This window comes from Panicum virgatum, chromosome 4K (assembly GCF_016808335.1).
Source record: "Panicum virgatum strain AP13 chromosome 4K, P.virgatum_v5, whole genome shotgun sequence".
Classification (NCBI taxonomy): Eukaryota; Viridiplantae; Streptophyta; class Magnoliopsida; order Poales; family Poaceae; genus Panicum; species Panicum virgatum.
Genome location: NC_053139.1, coordinates 9,593,878 through 9,611,215, shown reverse-complemented (window position 1 = coordinate 9,611,215; position 17,338 = coordinate 9,593,878). Strand labels below are relative to the sequence as shown.

Genomic DNA, 17,338 nt, shown 5'->3' with positions numbered 1-17,338 from the left:
TTCAAATCTTCTCATCTTTGACCAATAATTTGACTATTAAATTTTTATTTTTATAATGCAAATTTCATATGATTGGATTCATAATCAAACATAGTTTACAATGATTATAAGTTTATAATCAAAAGTGATATAATATATGATAAATAAATAGTCAAAGTATTGTTTAGAAGACCGTGTCATGTTCCACCATGCCTTATAAACGGGGAAGGAGGGAGTATACTAGTTCTTAATTAACTTCTTCGAATGGCATGGTCCCCCACCATAACCGCGGGTTTTACACCCTTAATTACGACCAACAGCCATGGCCTTATTAGGCCCAGGTCATCAAATATATAAGGCGGCATGCAGCCAAGCCCAAGGCCTTGTGCCTTCTCAATCCAAATAAAAAAAACTAACAGGCCTTGTGCCTTCGTCTTATAATTAATAAGTCATGTTCTCTTAACACCAAATCTTGAAGTGGAACTAAACCAATAATATAATAATCCTCCCGCGTCATGCACACCACAACGATGTGACCACGAAGAACAATCTCTCTTTTGCAAAGAAGCAAAACCATCTCATGTTATTCATTAAGAAAAAGCAACAAATTTACATTTCTACTTGCATATATATTATTCAAGCATGCATGTATATGTTTTATGTACAAATTGGCACCAACCGTCCGTCGTACTCAAAACATACGCGTGGCCATTTGGGCAAAAAAAGCTAGCTAGTATCAAAAAAACCAATCAATCAATCAACGAATCAACCATTGGATTGAGCTAGCCATCGTCGAGAGCTCCATCGATCTCCATGCATGCCTCCTTGTCCATCGATCGCGCGCGTCTATCTCTGGCCACGACAATCCTCCACGCACAAGCCCGATCGGCACGCGGCGAGAGGTTCATCACCATCCGATCTTGCGAAGCGAGATGAGCACGCGCGCGGGCGCATGGCGGCCGACCCATCAGATGCGTGCGCCGCCGCCGTCGTCGGCCACGGTACGGTCCTACGGAGGGCATCCGTTGTTGGGGCTGTTGGTCTCGCACGACGACCCCGGGCCTCCGAGCTGCTGCAGGTAGAGCCGCCGGAGCGTCTCGACGACGAACACGCCGCCGCCCGGCAGCGGCCCGGCTCCCGCGGCCGCCCACCCGTCGCCGCCGACGCCCAAGGGCCGCGCCTCCGCGCCGGTCGCCGCCGCCACGAGCACCAGCACCGCCGCCGCCGCGAGCACCGGTAGAGCGAGCCCCGTCCTCCTACTCCTGCCCACCGCCATAGCTGCCGGCTGCTTCCTGTTCCTGATCGAACTCCCTCCTCCTTCCTCCTCTACCTAGCTGTTTCTTGCAGGAGGAGGTCGATCTCTGTATCGGAGGAGTTGAGAATTCGCGTGGCGCAATAAGTTAGCACGACAGCGAACGGGTCGGCGCGTATATATAGAGCGAGGAGGGTTCCGTGCGGCGACTTGGTCATCAGGCGGCCAGCCGGCAGCATTGCGCCGGCGCGCCAGGGTGATGCTCGGGTCGGGCATGCATGTATGCCTGTCTGGTTGCAGCGGCGAGGACGTCAAACGTCGGGGCGCGCCGCGCAGGTGACGTGGCAGGTAGCTTAGGACCGATTAATTGGGCCAACGTTGCCGTGGCTGCCTGGCTGCTGGAGAGAGAGAGAGAGAGAGAGAGAGAGAGAGAGAGAGAGAGAGAGAGAGAGAGAGAGAGAGAGAGAGAGAGAGAGAGAGAGAGGTTCTTTTCTTTTCTTGCCTTTTTTTCTGTTTGGAGGGGAGGGGAGGGGAGGAAGGTGGCTAGATCAAGTTTGACCAGGAAAGTGCCTTCTGGGCCAAGGCAGGCAGGTTCGGCCGTTTGTGTGGGGGGTCTAGTCTGACTTCTTGGGTCAGCGGAACGATTCCAATCCGTCATGGACTCTGCACGCGCACGTTCCCGCAGGACTCGGGTCGTCCTCTTGGTTCACGCGGTCACAAACTTGGAGTCCCTTTGCCTCATTGCTTGCATGGCATGGCATTCAGCAGCCGAAGCACGCACGCTCGCCCGCTCTCCATCGTGGCATCGTCCTTCGGTCAGAGTTTTCACCTCGGCGTGATGTTTATCCAAGTCAAAACCCCGTGCGGATTTCCAACAAAATGCTTGCTAGCTAGCAAAGTCTTGCCAAAAGTTTTGTTTCGGCCGGCTTCATGTTTTTTTTCCACATTGTCTTACGTGTAAGCAGCTAGCAAGTTTAAGATAAACTTGTGCAACGTTCCAAGTGTCACAGGGCAGCACGGTACCCGGTCGAGTTCAATTCCTGAGGGAATGAAGGGGAGACCGTGACTTGCACAACTCTCCGACTCTGATCCGTCCTAGGCTACGTCTGCGTGATGTGCCGCGAGATCCCGTCTCGTCGTCACGCGTGGTAGCTGCACGGCTTCGCCCGGCGACGGAGACGTGGAGCTGCTGGTCGCAGGTTAGCATGCAGGCATCACCGTCAGCTGTATCCTGACAGATGAAGCAGCATTCTGTTCCGACTTCAGAGAAACCACACCAGCTCGTCCGTCATTGTTGCAGCTGACGGCGGGCTCGTTCCGGCAGGCTCCAAGAAATGGCGCCTTCTTGCCACCTCCCTGCACGACAGGTCACACTGCAGAGTGAACACGTTGGTCGTCAGTTCAAGGTCAGCACTGCAGCTTTGTGTTAGCCAGCTTCCTCTCAGGGGCTACAGAGTGCAGACAAGAACCACGGTACCTGCGAGCTGGTACGGCTCGGAGATCATGAGGATTGGTTTCCCCCCATGCCGGTGCGCGTGACATTTGACCAGGTGCTGCATGCCAGCAGCGGCTGGCATGTAAGGCAACACAAAACCTAGGACCGCTTCAAAGGAGAGACGCAAGGCTGTGGCTTGTACGGCTCTCTTTCCTGCTCGTGCCTCCGTGTCCATGGTGTGCCGCGACTTGTTCCTCCTCAATTAGTAGTCATCAGGGTCAGCATTATACCAACCTCGTCCCAACTCCGGGAGCACTAAGCTCCGAGAAAATGCCCCGGGTAGACTGTAGATATCATGGAAATTCAGGCTTCAGCACAGCCCCGGTAGGCAGGACTCTGTTCCGGTTCCAAGGAAAGGGTCCTGATTGTCAAGTTCCCCGCCTCCCTGCACGACAGGCAATACAGAAAAGTAAGCACAACTTCTGTCACTGTAAGTCTATAAACTCAGCGATTGGAATACCACCGTCACCAAATTCAAATACGGCACCTCTGAACATATTCATTCATGATCTAACCTGTACGGGTGAAGAGGTCTGCAAAATTGGAAGTGACTTGCTCAGCTCTAGTCTCTGTTGTTTTTCTCCTACCTCGTTTTTCTTAGGCATCTCTGCTTAGCAGCAACATCAATCAAAATCACCAACATTACCAAAGCCAGGAGACGAGGTTACTCACACCGGCCACAGATCTCCAGAGTTGCAAGGGGGACACGGTTTCCCTGCCATGCCAACTTGATTTCTGCTGACTTCTATGCTTGACGTGGTACTCTTGCTCATGTCTTCCCAGCAGTAGAAGAAACAACTGGCAGGAACAAGTCAACATGCATGGCTGTCATCAACTGACAAAATGTGTACCACCGCCAGCGTTGCTATGGTATTTCAATTTCCTTGAAACATGGACACAACTTTTAGCATGCTTCCGTTTCAAAAAAAACTTTTAGCATGCTTAGCACAAGGACTGGGTGCAGGAAGGAGATCAGATGCCTCATGAAAACCTGGCAAAACAGTATAGTGGGTAAAAACAGGAATATGTAGCACTGACGTTAGCTTTAATAATTCAGTCGCAAGTGGCTATTGGTAATGTTGAAGGACAACTAATAAGGAGAATATAACCAAAAGCATTAGCTTATAACTGGTTGCTAACAAAAGCCTTTTATCCTATTTCAGCCTCCTCTATTTTTTACTTTTTAGGTATGTATACGCAGATCTCCATGGAAGGGTGGACCTGGCGCAGTGGTAGAGACTCTCCTCTTTGCAGAATTTCAAAGGAATTTCACAGAGGGTCGTGAACATTAACAACATACGGCTGTGCTCTTAAAATCTTATTATTTTTCGAACTGAAATTATTCAACATTATCTGTCGAAGAATGAAAACCTTCATTTGATATAGACCAATGTCGACAATGACTGCGTACATTGGTAACTGTTTTCAACTATCATCTATTCAGGGATGGAGTTGCCACAAAGGAATAACCTGATGAGTTGCCCCTATACTGAATATAATGTACAAAACAAACTCTGATCAGGGGAATCCAGGTCCATCTCCCAAGGCCAGCTAGGATTTTAGAAAACAGTTTTCAATTTCTTATGTCAGCACAGTCAAGTCTGAGCTTCACGTTACAAATTATATAGACATAGCAACTCTAATTAATCTGATGCAAGATTCATTCCTCCATTCATGGTCCAACATGCAAGACAGAACTCATGGTGCCTACTAAGCTCCCCGTGCTTTCACATGGTTATCCTTTTGATCCCACTGCTGCATAAAAGGCTTTAATCTCCCTGTTTCACCAATTCCAGGGAGCCATTCCATGAGAATATCCAGAGTCACATAATCAGGAGTGCACCTCACGTCTCTCATCTGGTCCATAAGTTCAAAAGCCTTTTCTGGCATATTCTTATCTTGAAGACCCTTCAACAATGCGTTGTAGGTTGTTATGTTTGCTGGCACACTGTTTTCCCTCATCTCATCAAACAACTTAATAGCTAAATCAACATCTCTGCTCTTGCAGAGAAAGTAAATGAGAGTACTGTATATTATGGTGTTGGGCTGAACCGTGGACTCATCCATGGACCTGAAAATTCTTAACGCCTCATCAAGTTTACCAGCTTTGCAATATCCATGTACAAGTGTACCAAAAGTGTGCACAGAAGGCTGACAGCCATCATCAATCATCTTCCCCAGTAATTCATCCACCGCCGAGAAATCTCCTGCTTTGCAGAAACAAGACAACAAGGTATTGTAGGTATACACGTCTGGCTGAAGACCAGCTCCTTTCATCTCTGCAAGCAACTCGTAGGCCTCATGCAACCTTTTTTTCCGGGAAAATCCACCAATCAAGATGTTATAGGCCTTTGCATCCAGCTTAAAGCCTGCCTTCTTCATTGATGCTGCCATGGTGCAAGCATCCTCCATCCGTCTTGCTTGTGTCAATCCAGATATCATGGTGAAGTACATTACTGCATCTGGTGGGTGTCCTTGATCCGCCATCTCATGGAATAACTCCATGGCCATTCCCACATTGTTGCAGTGGAGAAAAGCACTAACCAAAGTGCTATAGGTCCTAGCATTGCCCCTGGCCTCTGGCCAAGCTGTTCTCTTCACGCGGAAGAACTCCAGAGCGGCTCCAACCCTCCCAACTCGGCATAAACCACCAACAATTGTGTTCATTGTGACAGTGTTCGGTGGCACACCCTCTTTCTCCATCCTCCCCACCATTTCGCAAGCCATGCCAACATCCCCCGCCCGGCAAAACGCATCAGCCAAGCAGTTATATGTAACCGTGTTGGGCGCACACCCATGCACGCGCCTCATCCGCTCATCGACGAACATAATGGCCTCCTGAAGCCTCCCATTCTTGCACAGACCATCCACTACAGTGTTCAAAATGACAATATCCGGGCGGACGTCCGAGCCTGGCCTGCACATTCCGTCGAGCACCTTCAGCGCCTCCCCAACGCGGCCTGCCTTGCAGAGACCGTTGAGAAGAATCCCATAAGTGACGACGTTGGGCTGGACGGACGCGCCCCGCATGGAGACGAACAGCTCGGTCATCCCGCGCAGGTCGCCGGCGCGGCCTAGCGCGGTGAGGAGCGAGTTAAAGGCGGAGACGTCCGGCGCCGGCGCGCCGGCGGCGAGAGAGTCGCGGAGGAAGCTCGCGGCGTCGGCTGGGGAGGCGAAGCGCGCGAGGAGCTGGGAGAGGAGCGACGCGGAGGAAGGAGGGATACGGTGGCAGGCCGCGAGGGAATGGAGGATGGCGAGGGAGCCGGCGGTGAGGGGGCCGTCGGACTTCCCAGACACGGCGATGAGGGCGTATAGCTCGTCGGCCAGGCGGGGCTGCGCGCGCATGAGGGAGAGCGCGTCAGAGGAGGGGGCGCGCTCCTGGAGGAGGAGGCTCGAGAGGACGGCGACGGCGCTCGGGGCGGAATGGTCGAACGGGGATGAGGACGAGGACGAGGATAGCCGGCGGAGGGATAGGATCTTGTTGAAGGCCGGCGCAACGAGCCGGCTGGTAGATGACATGGTGGACGGCGGCGGCGGCGCGGGAGAGGCGGCGGTGTATTCGTCCGGCAGTGGAGGGGACCTCTATTTACCCGGCCGCTATCTACCATGCTCGGCGGCGAGCGCGGCGGCGGCGGGCGGTGGCCGCTGTGAATTATTCTGCGGTTTGCAGGATGGGCTGAGCCTGGGCCTCATACCGACTTTTCCTCGCCAAGGTGATATGGGCCTAGTTGGACTGGGCCGTAGAAACCGAAATTTTTAGAAAAAAAATCATTTTTCCCTCCTTGAACTTTGAGCACGGTTCACTTTTCCTCCCTAAACTTTAAAACCAGCCACCTAGCCTCCTCGGACTCTCGAAACCGGTCGCACAACCTCCTTGAGTGGGTTTGATGGTGGTTTTACTATTTTTTATGTTTATTGTAACTGAATTTTTGAAAAATCATAATAAATCACAATAAATTATAAATAGCAAATTCAATTTTTTTGTACTCCACATGAGTAGATATACGCAGTGAACATATTATGTATACTTTAGTACAATTTTTTTGCTATATCTTTAGATATATACTTTTTTGTAATTAGTTTATAGCTACAGTTTTCGTTGTCCTGTTATGGTGAAATTTTATGGCGGCCTAATCATTATATGATTGAGTTGTAGTTAAAATTTTATAATTATTGGATAATGTTTGACTGATCTATAGATTTATCTATATAAACTAGATAAATCTATAGAAAAAACTAGACAAATCTATAGATAAACTTAGATAAATCTATAGCTCAGTCATACATGATGCAATAATCATAAAATTTTTACTACAGCTCAATCATATAATGATTAGCCCACCATAAAAATTTCACAATAATTGGACGACAGAAACTGTAGCTATAAATTAATTATAGAAAAGTATATATCTAAAGATATAGCAAAAAATTTGTACTAAAGTATACCATATAATATGTTCACTGTGTATATCTACTCATGTGGAGTCCAACAAAATTAGATTTTCTATTTTATAATTTTTGTGATTTACTATGATTTTTTAAAGATTTGGTTAAAATAAACATAAAAGAAAATTAGTAAAACCGCCCTCAAACCCGCTCAAGGAGGTCATGCGACCGGTTTCGGGAGTCGGAGGAGGTTGGTCAGCCGGTTTCAAAGTTCAGGAAGAAAAAGTGGACTCGACCCAAAGTTCAGGGAGGCAAAAAGGATTTTTTCCAAATTTTTATCCATCTTTCAGGAAAAAAAGGAAAAAATTCTTTTTGTCTCCCTGAACTTTGGGCCAAGTCCGTTTTTTCTCTTTGAACTTTAAAACCGGCTGACCAGCCTCCTCGGACTCCCGCAACCGGTCGCAGGACCTCCTTGAGTGGGTTTGAGGGCGGATTTACTATTTTTCTTTTATGTTTATTTTAACTGAGTCTTTGAAAAATCATAGTAAATCACAAAAAAATCATAAAATAGAAAATCTAATTTTGTTGGACTCCACATGAGTAGATATACGCAGTGAATATATTATATGATATAATTTAGTACAAATTTTTTACTATATCTTTAGATATATACTTTTCTGTAATTAATTTACAGTTTTCGTCGTTCAATTATGATAAAATTTTTATGGCGGGCTAAAAATTTAATGATTGAGATGTAGTAAAATTTTAATAATTATTGGATAATGTTTGACTAATTTATAGATTTATCTATATAAACTAGATAAATCTATAAAAAAATCTAGACAAATCTATAGATAAATCTGGATAAATCTATAACTCAGTCATATATGATCCAATGATCATAAAACTTTTACTGTAGCTCAATCATATAATGATTAGCCCACCACAAAAATTTCACAATAATTAGATGACAAAAATTGTAGTTTTAAATTAATTACAGAAAAGTACATATCTAAAGATATAGCAAAACATTTGTATTAAAGTATACCATATAATATATTCACTGCATATATCTACCCATGTGGAGTCCAAAAAAATTGAATTTTCTATTTTATGATTTTTTGTGATTTACTATAATTTTTCAAAGATTCAGTTAAAATAAACATAAAAAGAAAAATAGTAAAACCGTCCTCAAACCCGCTCAAGGAGGTTGTGTGACTGGTTTCGGGAGTTCGAGGAGGCTGGTCAGCCGGTTTCAAAGTTCAGGAAGGAAAAGTGGACTCGACTTAAAGTTCGAGAACTTTTTCCAAAAAAAAAGGCTTATACATCTTTTCACTGTTGGAAAATTGTGCACAAAATATGAATGGCTAGGTAAGCGCTGACCAGGTGCAGACATCGTGGGCCGAGGCGTCGCGGGCCCAGGTAGTCGCTGGAGCAATGTGCGCCATGGGCCATCAGTTGGTTGACGTGAAGGAAATGTTTCCGACCTCAAATTTCCAATGAAATTTTCCCTTCGATAATTTATCTTTTTTGAAATCCATTTGAAGCATATTATTTGTTAGAATTAATGCTACAGACTGAAATCCAATATGTTATAAATATTTTTTATTTAGCATTTCGATATTTTAATACGCTAGTTCAATATTTTCACTATATCACTTCAACATTTGAAGTACAATGTTTCAATATTAATTTCTAAACTGTTGAGTTAGTTGTTTCAAAATGTTGAATCGGTTTGAGAAAATGTTAAACATTTGTAAGTATGTACTGTTAGTATTTCTGTTATACACATAATACATGCATCATGGTGGAATGATTGGTGGCACTCTGTGGCAGAGACTAGTGAGTGCAGGCCGAAGCTACATCCAAGAGCACACCTCTTCTTCATGTCTATAGCAATCATACAATCATCAAGTAATGCTCCACCAAGTAGCTTTAGAATTCTATTTGGACCTGGTGCGCGTAAGATGGATGTGGCGTCGCCGCAGTGCAAGAAGGCTCGAAGAGAACGAACTTCCTTTTTATTTTTTTTCTTCCTCTCATCTCGGACATGGTGGAATCGCCATGGATTTGTTTCTTGAATCATCTTCATTCATATTTCACTTCTTTTCATTTTTGACCTCTTATTTGCATACACTGTGAATCAGCCCAATCTGTACAGGCTCGGTTCTTCTCTCTCTCTTTACTGCACGTATATGTACAGCTACACAACCGGCCCGCATGCAGAGGTGGGAAAAAAAAAAGCATGCAATGCTAGGGATACTCGGGATACAACCAGGGTTAACCATTTCGTTTTCGTTGCAAATCCCGGTGTTTAGCGGAAACGAAATTTCGTTCCGAAATTTCGGTAAATTTCGGCGAATTTCGGTGACTTTTGGCCGAAATTTTTTGAATTTTGAATTTTCAAACGAAATTTTCCGAAAAATACCGAATTTTTTTTCCCGGTAAGTAGCGAAAACGAAATTTTTCGCCGAATTTCGGCGAAATTTCGCCGAAATTTAAAACCCTGGATACAACACGCTTTGACTGGCGCCCTCGACCCTTGTACAGTGTTCTACTCGCCATCTTCCTGATCGTCGTCGTCGTCGCCTCCGACCAGGTAGAGCTTCTGGCCGTCATTGACCATGTCGACGTCGAGCACCCTCGCCCCGTCCTCGCAGAGCAGCCGCAGCCGCGCGCCCGGGCCGGGCACGCCGAGCTTCTCCTGCGCCGACGCGACCAGGCCCTCGATGGTGTGCGGGATCCACAGGACCACCCCCTCCTTCCGCCGCTCCGCGCCGGCACCCGCCGGCGCCCGCCACGGGTGGTACGGGAACACCGAGCACCGCCGCGGGTGCATCTTGTCCCTGACCTCCTCGCCGCGCTCGGGGAACTTGGACAGCTCCTCGGCCCGTGCCTGCTCCAGCAGCGCCAGCAGCGTCCGGCCGCCGCACTTGCGCGCTTCGTCGAGCGGCGTGGTGCCCCATCTACACACCACAGTGCGACACCGTCGAGCTCGCGTTCCGAATAAGTTGCTACAAACTTGGCATCGGATCAAAGCTTGGATGCATACCTGTCAGTGGCGAACACGCTGGCGCCAGCCTCGACGAGCATCTGGGCGATGAGGTAGAGGCCCTCGGCGGCGGCGATGTGGAGCGGGGTGCGGTGGTCGTAGTCCCCACAGTTGGGGTCGGCGCCGAAGGCCAGGGCGCGCCGGATGAAGTCCGAGTCACCCTTGGCGACCGCCGTGCACAGGTGGCTGCCGGCGTTCTTGAGGCTCAGCTTGGCACCCTTGGCGAAGAGCAGCGCCGCCACCCTTTCGTGCCCCTGCTTCACCGCCTCCAGCAGCGGCGTGTTCCCGAATTGATCTGGTAAGAAAAATGTTAACATGATCAAAGAGGGAGCAATAATCTAGGGGGGGCGGGGGGAATGGACATCAACGGACGACAACAGCGTTGGATCTAATTTTCAGAAGAAAAAAAACGATGTCATGGGATCCAGCATGGTGTCATACCGGTAAGGTTGATGTCGACACCTTCGCCGAGGAGGAATTGCACGACGTCCTCGTACCCTCTGGAAGCCGCGAGGTGCTGCGAGGAAGACGTAGATTACATCACGAACTTGTTGAGATGATCTCAGGTAACTTCCAATGACAGGCATTCTGCTCGTACCAGAGGAGTCCGCCCGTCGTAGTCGGTGTTCTTGGGATCGGCCCCAGCCCGGATCAGGCTTTTCAGCTGGTGCAGGTCACCGTAGAAGGCGGCGCTGTTGACCCGCAGAATGAGCTCCGCCTCCTGCTTCCCGATGTGGAACGTGATGTCCGACTCCAGCTGCTTGATCCGCCCGCCATACTCGCTCTGCACCCAGCCAGGAACAGAGCAACGGCATCAGAAGGCATAAAAAAAAACTTGGTCGGCGGGGGAAAGACCGCCCCGCGGCATTCAATTAAGAAGAGGCCAGTTTGATCCGACTGAGAAACCTCTCGAACCCCGGCTCTTTCCGGGCTTGGCCTGGCGACTCGTTGCAACTGGGTCGGAGCCGCACTTGCGGTTGCATCGTAGCCCAGAGCCGTGCCAGCCAGCCCAATCACTTCGAGAGCGCAGCGAGGGTTTTTTTTTCTGCAGGTGGGGAAAATCCGCCCCGGTGGGGGTTCGAACCCCCCACCAGCGGGTGCCGCCGGTTGCCCCCCCCCCCCCCCCCCCACCAAACGGGCTAACAACCTTAGGCACGGCATCAGAAGGCATCATCCACTGACCACTGGCCAAGCCATTGCAGAATTCGATGGCACCAAGCGCTATTTCATTTTCAGCTGCGTATGTACGGTACCTCGGAGAGGTTGCTCAGGATCCTCCTCCCGTCGACGAAGTAGATCTCCAGGATGTTGGTAAAGGACTGCTTGTCGAGACGCAGCAGCTGGCAGAGCTCACAGACGCGGACAGTGTAGGGCTGCGGGATGTTGCAGAGGATAGAAATCTCGCCGAAGGAGCTCTCTGGCTCCAGCATCAGCAGAGTCTCCTCTTGGCCGTCTTCACCAATGCCAACACCTTCCTGCAGAGAGCAACAGCATGTATCAAACACACAGATAGCGACTCACTCAAGCATGGAGAGATGCTTATGGAAACATCTGATGCTTGTCGTATGCGCTGGAACTCACCAGTGCACCGTAGCAGACAAAGTATAACTGATCAACCGCGCTTCCTTGCTCCAAAATGACTTCTCCTGGTAAGAAGAACTCCTCTTGCAACCTGATCACCTATAGAGCACAATAACATGTTACATATATCTTGGAACAGTATCAAAAATAAAAAAAGAGTGTGCATTAGGTCAACATGTATAATTTGGATGAAACATAGGGCCCTTACTATCTGCTGAATGAACTCTGCTGAACATCCCTTGAACAGTGGTACGCTTTCGACATATGGCTTATATAGTGTTTGAGAAATCTGCAAATGCAATACATTTATCATCAGTTCCAAGGAGCATAGCACAGTTGATGTTCTGTGTCACTGTGATAGCCGGAAGGACAACTGGAGCACCTAGTATTTTAAGCTGACAGTTGCAACCAAGACAATTTTCAGAACAACTCCAGGAAGGATGGAAGCATAAGAAAACTGTGGGTCGTCACCTTTGCACGAATAGAAATGGGGATATCCTGAAGGACGGAAGCTTCAGTGTAGCTGCTCTCATACTGCAACCTCAAGTGTCCTTTGATCTGTTCTCTTATTTCCTTTCCAAGTTTATTTCTGTTCATATATCTGATCACTTCTTTCATCTTGTCCCTAAACCGCTCAGTCCTCGAGCCTTTCACTATGAGTGCAGTCATGTTACCGATGAGGTAAGCCCCTAGAATCATATCAAAGGAAACATAGATCATGACGAATATCATTTCTCTGATATTAATAGCATGTATGTCACCATAACCTGCAGAGAGAAAAAAGAACATTTCAGCTATTTTAAATACCAGCATTTGCTAATATTTTCAGAGAAATGAAAATGGAGTGGTGAAAGTTATGTGTTGGAAATTAGGAGACCAAAACTTACCCACAGTTGACATAGTGACAATGGCAAAGTATAACGATGTTATATAGCGCTTGGCGAGATCGATCTCCCTGAAATTGGCATAGCTGTAGTCCCCTAACTTCAAACTCCCAATCCATGTATACCCTTCCATTGATTCAGGAAGTGTTGTAGCCAGATAATAGAAGATACAGGCTGCTGTGTGTGTACAGTAGAGTTCCACAACTATAAGCTTTACTATCCTTGTGAAAAGGTAGTTGACACGTATGTCCTTTTCCAATTGCCAGAAGAACTCTGTAACCTTCAGAGCCCGTGTCAAGCGAATCCACAGCAGGTATCTTACTTCTTCTTTACTTCCACAAGCCTGTAATGGAGTTCACCATGAGAGAATTAACCAGAACAGAAAAGCGAAAATTTGATTGCAGCATAAACACCAACGTAGAACTAACGATCTCAAAGTTTTCTTAAGCAGAACAGTAACCTTGTAGATGGCATCCCATGGGAAACAACCAAGAAGATCAAATATGAAGCTTGACTTGAAATACCGGAGGGCAATTGCTGTGGGATCATAGACGATCCGATATGTATCTGGGTCACGGTACGCCACAAAAAATTTGACAACAATGTCGATAAGGAATGCAATTTGTCCAGCTATATCCAGTAAGAAGAGGTTTCTTGGGAGCCCTCTGAAGAAGGCAAATTCCAGGGGTGTGAAGAAGGAGCTGTACACTGCCCAAACTAGTATGAACTTGGTCCATAACCGATACAACCTGCAGAAAAGGCCATCCAAAAGTGATTCAAAGTTGAGCAAATTATGAACCTAACTTATAAACATATTCACATTTAACACTAATTCTAAACCCACCAGTAATGAGTAATGACCCATGAGTATAGTGCTACAAGAATTGAGAGATTTAGGTAAAACAGGCTCAAAAAGCTCATTACAGCCCTATGATTTTGTTGCTTTGCAAGGTATGTGTTCAGAGACAGGATCTAAAACCACGCACGATGCTTGCTTGTTAGGTCAGAAGAAGTAGGTAGACCAAATTGCATGGTTCCAGGTGAGTTCAGACGCACAACCCATTCTCATGAGCACATGCACATGTCTGAGGTGACCGATGTGGCCATGAGTGGGATCCGCTTGTTGTGCACCCATCTGATGATCCTGTTGGTAATAAACTAGTTCCAAAAGGACCACTTGAAATGATATAAATTTAGGATACGCTAGCAGAGCACCTCATCTCCTGTCACACTCGCCAGGTAAGGGCAAAACAGAGATCGACAGGTTTACCACGCAAACTATTTAAATAAATAACAGCTAGTAATTCAGCAGAAAAAAAATACATGTTGATGTTAACGAGGTTTATCAAAGCCATTTGATATGCAGTAGGTCTGTGCTCTTAAGGATCTAGCTTGCTGAATAGAAAATTATGCATACTATCGCTAACCTGATTTGATTATGCGTGATCGCCGCTGATTGAAGCTACAACAGTCCACATCAACACAATTGTTTAGCTGTCAAGGAGATTACTCCACGACCTTACAGATTGGCAACCTACGCACCCCCGTTAAAAATTGCTTAAGACGTGATCCGAAATGCCTCCCCCGTAACAGTCCAAAACTGCTCTGGGCATCCTGACGAGAGGAAATTTTTTGGCCTCGAGCCCCGTTCAAACCCACCCGTCAAATTCAGAAGTAACCAAATCAAACTCGGAGTGCTGAACCTCTTCAGCTGCCGTACACCTGGTTGGCCTTTAAGGTGAAGGGTGCTCGTATAAGCTATAGCTTAGTTGTCCTATTGTGATAAGCGCGCGGATGAGCGTTATTTATTGTGTATTGTTTGACCTCAGCGTGGTAATTAACAACTAAGCACACATGGAGGATTGATGTGGATAGCTCCCATATTATGTTCATCATCATTTTCTTCAGAAATTAAAAAGATCATGTGTACCTCAGTGTTCCACTCGTTTACGCCATCATAATTTTTTTAAAAAAAGAATGTCGGGCAGGGAGGGTTTTAATTAGTTTACAAAGTTTTGATGCTGCCTGATGACAGAAAGAACCCAGGATGAGGATGAATGACAGGTTGCAAAGCAACCTCCAGAAAATTTGAACATTCATGCAGGAGGAACATAGCGGACACTACAAACAGCTTCCTCTTCAGTTGATTTTTGTTTGCATAAGGAAGCGAATTTTTCAGATACTAATCCATTTTTGGTGTTCTGCTTTCCTTTTATTTTTCATGCTTTAGTTTTGTTCTGTGTGCTCATTCTGCTAGCCAAATCAAGCGGCGCCCGCGGGTGACCTTTATAATGCTCAAGTTGTCATGATAGCATTAACCAATTCTAACAAGAGGAATCTAGCAAGCATTTTCTGTGCTGCGTGGAATCTACCAATATTTGCTGCCCCTACCGATTTGACAGACAATACCCCCGTTTATTCAGCTTCATATAGTGGCTCAGTCACTACACTCTTTTTCCAGGAACGAAAAAGAGGGGAAAAATGACTTCCCCACAATATCCGGTCAAATAAAAGGGGGAAAAGAGAGGAAAATTCGTGCAAAAACAGCTACCAGCGTGATCCAATTAAATTAGGCTCATGTTTGTGTGGCCGTCAAAGCCTACCCCGTGACCGCGTGGCTGGCAGTCCAAGCCAGCAGCTTGCGCAGCTGGCGAGTCCATCATCATCGTCAACCCGCGAGAAATTTGCGGCTGTGATGCTGATGCACACTCTGCTCACCATCGCCTCCATATCGCGTAGTCATCCACCATACGAACGTACGCGTCACATCGATCAAAATCAAAACAAAACATTCGAGCAGAAAGGGAAAAATCCCGGGAAATTCACCGCCGGGGGTTACTCGTGGTCAGGTAATATCCGACAGAAAACATATCAATATGCGCCGTTAAAAGTGTTTTGAAATACTAGGATTTATCCGGTCCTGGTTGCTCGGTTATGGCGAATCACTGGAGCCGTCCGATCGGGCGGACGCAGCCGAGCGATCGAGCGCGCCGCTTGGCGTCGCCTCGCGTCGCCGCCATGCAGCTTGCAGGAGAAGCAACAGCCGTGGCGCGAGCGAGGAAGAGGAAGCGGAAGCGGAAGCTTCTAGAGCAAACGAGGGCGATGCGGAGATTGGGGGAGGGGGAGCGCCGGGATTGCGCACCTGTTGTCGGGGTGGATGACGAGGTCCTGGAAGAAGCCCTCGGCGGCGCCCTCGCGGCGCCTGCGTCGGCGCGGGCGGAAGCGGCCGAGGCGGAGGTCGGAGCCGAAGAGCGCGAGGCGGCTGCCGCGGGAGGAGGCGATGTGGTCGCGCACCACCTCCACCTCGTACTCCTCCGAGGACCCCTCCTCCTCCTCCTCCGGTTCCGTGTCGCCCTCCGCCACCCTCCGCTTCGACCCCAGCCCTCTCCCCATCGCCCCCCGCCCGCGATCTGATGACGCAGCAAGGCCGCGGCGGCGGTGAGCGCGGGTCGAGCGCCGAGCGCAGCACTAGTGGCGGCGGCAGGCGCTGGTGGCGGTGGGGCCTCGGTGGGCGGCGAGCGTGCGGCGTGGAATTTGAACTGGGAGGGAGACGGGGAGGCGGGGTTATTTATAGGCGCCGGAGAGGCAGAGGCTGAGCTCACCGAGGGGTGGGGGAGAGGAGGAGGAGAGCAGGGGGGGGAGGTGAATTCGAAGCCGTGGCCGTGAGGAGGGTTTAAAGGTTAAACCGCGACGGGGAAGGGATGGATGGTGGCCGGCGCCTCGACGGTGGGGTGGAAGGGACGGGACGGCAGGGGCAGAGGCCAGGGCCATGTTTGGATAAAACCATCAAAACTTTTGCACAAAAAGATGAATGCATGCATAAAGTACTAAACGAAGTTTATTTGCAAAACCCTTTTAGGAATGGGTGTAATTTTTCGAGACGAATCTAATGAGCCAAGTTTCATCATTATTGGCTACAATGATGCTACAGTAACCGCGCTCAATCATCCTCTAATCATGCGGTCAAAGACCTCATTAGTTAGAGCAACTGCTACAGTACCACAGTTATGGAGGTAATTTTATAATTAGACTTTATTTAATACCACTAATTAGTAGTCAAAGCATCGTTTCTCTCTCATCAAAACTTTTCCACCCTTCATCCAAACACAGCCCAGAGGCCAGAGGCGACTCCTGTCCTGGCCCACCCGGCACCCGCTGCCGCCGGGAGAGCGAAGGGCCGGGAGCGCAAAACCAAGAGAGGTCTGGGGCTGTCGTCCGGGATGGATTTGTGTAGTTTTTTTTTTTCTTTTGTCAGCCTAAAATGTATGAGCTCACTTTCTCTCAAACAAAAATGTATTAGCTTCACTTTAAGGAGGCAACTCTCTCCACTTAGCGTTAAGTGGAGAGCCTTACTAGTTATTATATTTAGCAACTATACATGCACCAAAAATGGAAAAAAACAATTATGCTTCTCCGACGTAGCTTCTGGTCCGTGAGCTCAGAATGCAATCCCAGGGGCAGCCACGTGACATGGCGCAAGTGATCCGGTGCAAGTTAAAAAAATCTATAGTCCTCCAACCACATATGCAAATCAAAATCCGATTATACCGTTCTGTTTGTTTTATCTAGAGCTTCAAAACAAGATCTCACAAGACTATGTTTTGCTCAAAGTGGTGATGTTACTTTTTCAAAGACAAATCTTATTTTCTCTGCTATATAAACAAGTTGCAAGTTACTTCATACCATATATACTATTAGCAAGTTACTTT

At 47.8% G+C, this 17,338-nt stretch overlaps 3 protein-coding genes and 1 long non-coding RNA gene across 4 annotated transcripts; all 4 read right to left on the bottom strand.

Annotated features, from left to right (window-relative positions):
- Positions 1-541: 541 nt before the first annotated feature.
- On the bottom strand, positions 542-1,382 carry LOC120705033. The gene has a single exon (XM_039989573.1). The coding sequence runs from the start codon at positions 1,253-1,255 to the stop codon at positions 989-991; it is 267 nt and encodes an 88-aa protein (XP_039845507.1). The 5' UTR covers positions 1,256-1,382; the 3' UTR covers positions 542-988.
- Positions 1,383-2,058: 676 nt separating this feature from the next.
- On the bottom strand, positions 2,059-3,998 carry LOC120702979. The gene is made up of 3 exons (XR_005686640.1): positions 3,242-3,998; positions 2,709-3,111; positions 2,059-2,604 (listed from the first exon to the last, which is right to left on the bottom strand). It is a non-coding gene; the product is annotated as an uncharacterized LOC120702979 (long non-coding RNA).
- A 60-nt stretch (positions 3,999-4,058) lies between these two features.
- LOC120702978 (pentatricopeptide repeat-containing protein At3g61520, mitochondrial-like) lies at positions 4,059-6,393 on the bottom strand. The gene has a single exon (XM_039986971.1). The coding sequence runs from the start codon at positions 6,243-6,245 to the stop codon at positions 4,437-4,439; it is 1,809 nt and encodes a 602-aa protein (XP_039842905.1). The 5' UTR covers positions 6,246-6,393; the 3' UTR covers positions 4,059-4,436.
- Positions 6,394-9,177: 2,784 nt separating this feature from the next.
- Positions 9,178-16,268, bottom strand: LOC120702977 (potassium channel KOR1-like). The gene is made up of 12 exons (XM_039986970.1): positions 15,772-16,268; positions 13,090-13,378; positions 12,633-12,972; positions 12,217-12,512; positions 11,954-12,034; positions 11,746-11,844; positions 11,418-11,639; positions 10,763-10,948; positions 10,606-10,681; positions 10,165-10,459; positions 9,630-10,078; positions 9,178-9,387 (listed from the first exon to the last, which is right to left on the bottom strand). The coding sequence occupies exons 1-11, from the start codon at positions 16,020-16,022 to the stop codon at positions 9,667-9,669; spliced, it is 2,547 nt and encodes an 848-aa protein (XP_039842904.1). The 5' UTR covers positions 16,023-16,268; the 3' UTR covers positions 9,178-9,387; positions 9,630-9,666.
- Between the last annotated feature and the right edge of the window lie 1,070 nt (positions 16,269-17,338).